The 3,628-nt window shown below is 35.5% G+C and overlaps 1 protein-coding gene across 1 annotated transcript; it reads right to left on the reverse strand.

Moving 5' to 3' along the window:
• Window positions 1-1,713: 1,713 nt before the first annotated feature.
• LOC146929017 (uncharacterized) lies at window positions 1,714-2,759 on the reverse strand. Its single transcript, XM_085707191.1, has 2 exons — window positions 2,536-2,759; window positions 1,714-2,449 (listed from the first exon to the last, which is right to left on the reverse strand). Exons 1-2 carry the CDS (start codon window positions 2,757-2,759, stop codon window positions 1,714-1,716), a joined length of 960 nt encoding a protein of 319 aa, XP_085563317.1.
• Between the last annotated feature and the right edge of the window lie 869 nt (window positions 2,760-3,628).

Consider the following 3,628-nt stretch of genomic DNA (forward strand, 5'->3'; position numbering starts at 1 on the left):
TTCTCCGTCAAAATTTCGTGTGAAATGACCAAAATGCCCTTAGGGACTAAAATGACTCAAAATGACTCAAATGCAATTTTTAAAACGGTTTTTTAACAGGGAAATAAAGCAAGAATTTATACAGGCAAATTAAAAGACTCAGAGACAATTTTTAGGGATCAAAAAGAGTTTTAACACTGGAAATGACTAAAACGCCCCTAGGGGCTAAACTGACTCAAAATGACTTTAAACGTAATTTTTGAAATGGATTTTGACATGGAATTAAACAAAAATTCATTCAAACCAATTGAAAGGACTCAGGGACAACTTTTCAAAGATTGAAAGAAATTTTAACATAGGAAATGACTAAAATGCCCCTAGGGGCTAAACTGACTCAAAATGACTTCAAATGTAATTTTTTGAAATGGGTTTTAACATGAGAGTGAAACAAGGACTTATACAAATCAAATGAAAAGACACAAACAATTTTCAAGGACTAAAATGAATTTGAATGCAGGAAATGACTAAAATGCCCTTTTTCATGAATTTTGCAAATAATATTGAAATAAGATGCAGAGGAAGGTGCAATTGATCAAGGACAAATTCAAATGACTTGAAATGCAAGAAAAGAAGAATTGAGCTAGTATTTTTAGGTCCAAAATTAGTGTATAACAAAACTAACGGCATTAGAAAGATAACATCCATACCTACAACTTATGTGTACACCTAAGACCAATTCTACACCGATCAATACCAGTTTTCATTTCCAAATTCGGGAAAAGTTGTGCTGAAATTCATAAAAATTAACTGTGACCTACGTGCAGTAATTTGACTATAACTCAAGTTCTATAAATTGTTTTGACGTCAGACCAACGACATTAGAAAGCTAACATCCATACCTACAACTTTCTTGTTTACACCTAAGACCAATTCCGCACCGATCAATACCAGTTTTCATATCAAAATTCGTGAAAAGTTGAAAATAATCAGAAAAATCAACTTATATTATTCAAACTTCACATCATTCAAAATCATCACAATCAACAACAACAACTTAACATAATTCATACCCAATTCATAATATGACATTAACAACAACAATCATCAACAACCACAACTCATAATCACGAATCCAACCACAAATCAACAACAACATAACATAAATCATCAACTGAGCATAATTCATCAATTAAATTGCAATTCAAAACCCTATCTTCTTTTCAAACCCTAACTTCTCTAATCATCAAAATAAAACAACAACAAACATGTTAAACCCTATTTCAGAACCATATACTTGTGATTAAAGAAGGTTAGTCCCACCCATACCTTAAATTGATTAGCAGCAAGGTCTACATACTTCTCCTTCTCTGACTCTTCTCTTATCTTCTCTTCTATTCTCTTCTCTCTAAACCTTGTTTTCTCCAAATCCTTGTTTTTGCATATATTAATCTTTCAACCTAATCTCTCCTCTATTTATATTACTAATTACTCTTCTTAAATCTGATTAGGCCCAATAACTCTCTTTTTTCTATTTCAGCCCCCAAATATACTTATTCTAATAATTATATGTCTCCACTAAATATATTCTTCCGCTAAATATATTCGTATAAATAATAAAATAAAGCCACTCAATAAAATACCAACATATCATATAATTTAAATAAATCATATAATTCGACTCTATCTCAAGAAAAATAATTAAATAACAAAGAGGGCGTTACAACTCTCCCCAGCTTATAGAATTTTTGTCCTCGAAAATGTATCACAGATCAGATGATCCTCATCAGCTGTCTGAGTACCAGATAAAGCAAACACCTTCCCACTAGCCTGAGCCTTCTTAGGTTTCTTGCACTGCGAACCAATGTGTCCTTCTTCATTGCAGTTGAAACACACCACATCATCATGCTTACACTCTGTAGTAGTATGCCCTTTAACACCACAACGGAAACACTGTTTCACATCACCAGGACAAGCATCACTCTTGTGGCCCTTCTCACCACACTTGTAGCAAACAACCTCAACAGGAGTATTCTTCTTCACAGGCTTCCTCTCATCATTCACCCTCTGCTCACCTTTATCAGCCGGAACACTGTAAGGCTTATGACGATTTTGTTGGTTCTTACTCTTCCGCTCATTCCTGATCTTGTAATGAGCTTTTGTATCATCCGCATAAATCCTGCAGCTACTAACCAACTCTGAAAATCGTCGTATCTTCTGATACCCAATGGCCCGCTTGATCTCAGGACGCAAGCCATTCTCAAACTTAATACACTTAGAAAATTCAGCAATCTCAGCAGTGTAGTGTGGATAAAACTTAGCCAATTCCACAAACTTAGCAGCATATTCAATCACCGACAAATCACCTTGCTTCAACTCAAGAAACTCAATCTCTTTCTTCCCGCGAACATCTTCCAGAAAGTATCTGTTCAGGAACTCCCTCCTAAACACAGCCCAAGTAATAGCTCCATCTCTGTTCTCTAGGATTGGTTGAACACTCAACCACTAATCATCAGCTTCCTCAGCTAACATGTGTGTGCCAAAGCGCATCATCTGAACTTCACTGCTTGCATAACCCGAAAAATTCTTTCAACTTCTTTGAGCCACGTCTGAGCTCCATCAGGATCATACCTTCCCTTGAAAGTAGGTGGACGATTCCTTAGAAAAGTTTCCAGCATCCTAACTCCATCATTAGCGCCAGCACCAGTATTAGGATGATGTCCCACAGCTTGAGCTACAACTTCCAACGCAGCAGCAATAGCAACATCATTTCTTACAACCATCTTAGTCCTCTACACAACAAACAACAATCAGGACAACGCAATGACGATATTTCAACCGTCACACGACACAAACGACTCAACTACTTGGCCGGACGGACCGACCTACTCTGATACCAATTGTAACACCCAGTTTTCCCAAGATATAAAAATTTCAATAATAAATCAGAGTATTCAACTTAAAACAGGATGTCACACTTCTTTCAAAATCCAAATAGAATAAAAATACTATTTATTCAAACAGCACCTGTCAATATTTCAATTACCTTGCAGCGAAAAATAAAACATCTTAATTAATTCATCATAATGGCACTATGGCCTCAACATCATTCAACTTATTAAAATCCAAATCAAAGGTTCTTCAACATAATTCATGATCAAACATAGTTCTTGACAAATAACATAGTTCATGATAAAATAACATCGTTCATGGCAAATACGTAACACATGGAAACAAGCAATATCCCCATCCTGTTATGTATCAGAGCAACCTAAGACGACACGACGGAGACTACTCAAGACTGCAACTATTCTTGGTCACCTGCAAGTTACCCATGTAAGGCAACAATTTCCAAGCAGAAGGGGTGATATTTCACATTCAATAATAATAAGCATATAATTCATCAGCAGAATTTAACAACATAAATAACACTTATTTAACTATGTTACTTCTTCTTAATACTTCTTAATTCAACTCCTTAATTTATTGATAACTTGACAACAACGACAATAGATCAACTACGACATCCACAACTTCGACTAGACATCAAGGACGATGTAACAACAACTCTTTAACTTGACAATGCAACAACAACTAAGACATCATGCATGTAGTACCATTCAGGGCATAAGCCCTCGTCTCTATTGAGCAT

This window comes from Medicago sativa, chromosome 4 (genome assembly GCF_051527215.1).
Source record: "Medicago sativa cultivar Bolivia chromosome 4, Bolivia_mono, whole genome shotgun sequence".
In the NCBI taxonomy this organism is placed as follows: Eukaryota; Viridiplantae; Streptophyta; class Magnoliopsida; order Fabales; family Fabaceae; genus Medicago; species Medicago sativa.

What these genes read in the sequence shown, in the direction of transcription:
- LOC146929017 (XM_085707191.1), bottom strand. Translation starts at nt 2,759, where the DNA reads ATGGTTGTAAGAAATGATGTTGCTATTGCTGCTGCGTTGGAAGTTGTA. An exon ending in CGGGTTATGCAAGCAGTGAA is followed by an intron (nt 2,450 to 2,535) that starts GTTCAGATGATG and finishes CCTAGAGAACAG; the next exon opens with AGATGGAGCTATTACTTGGG.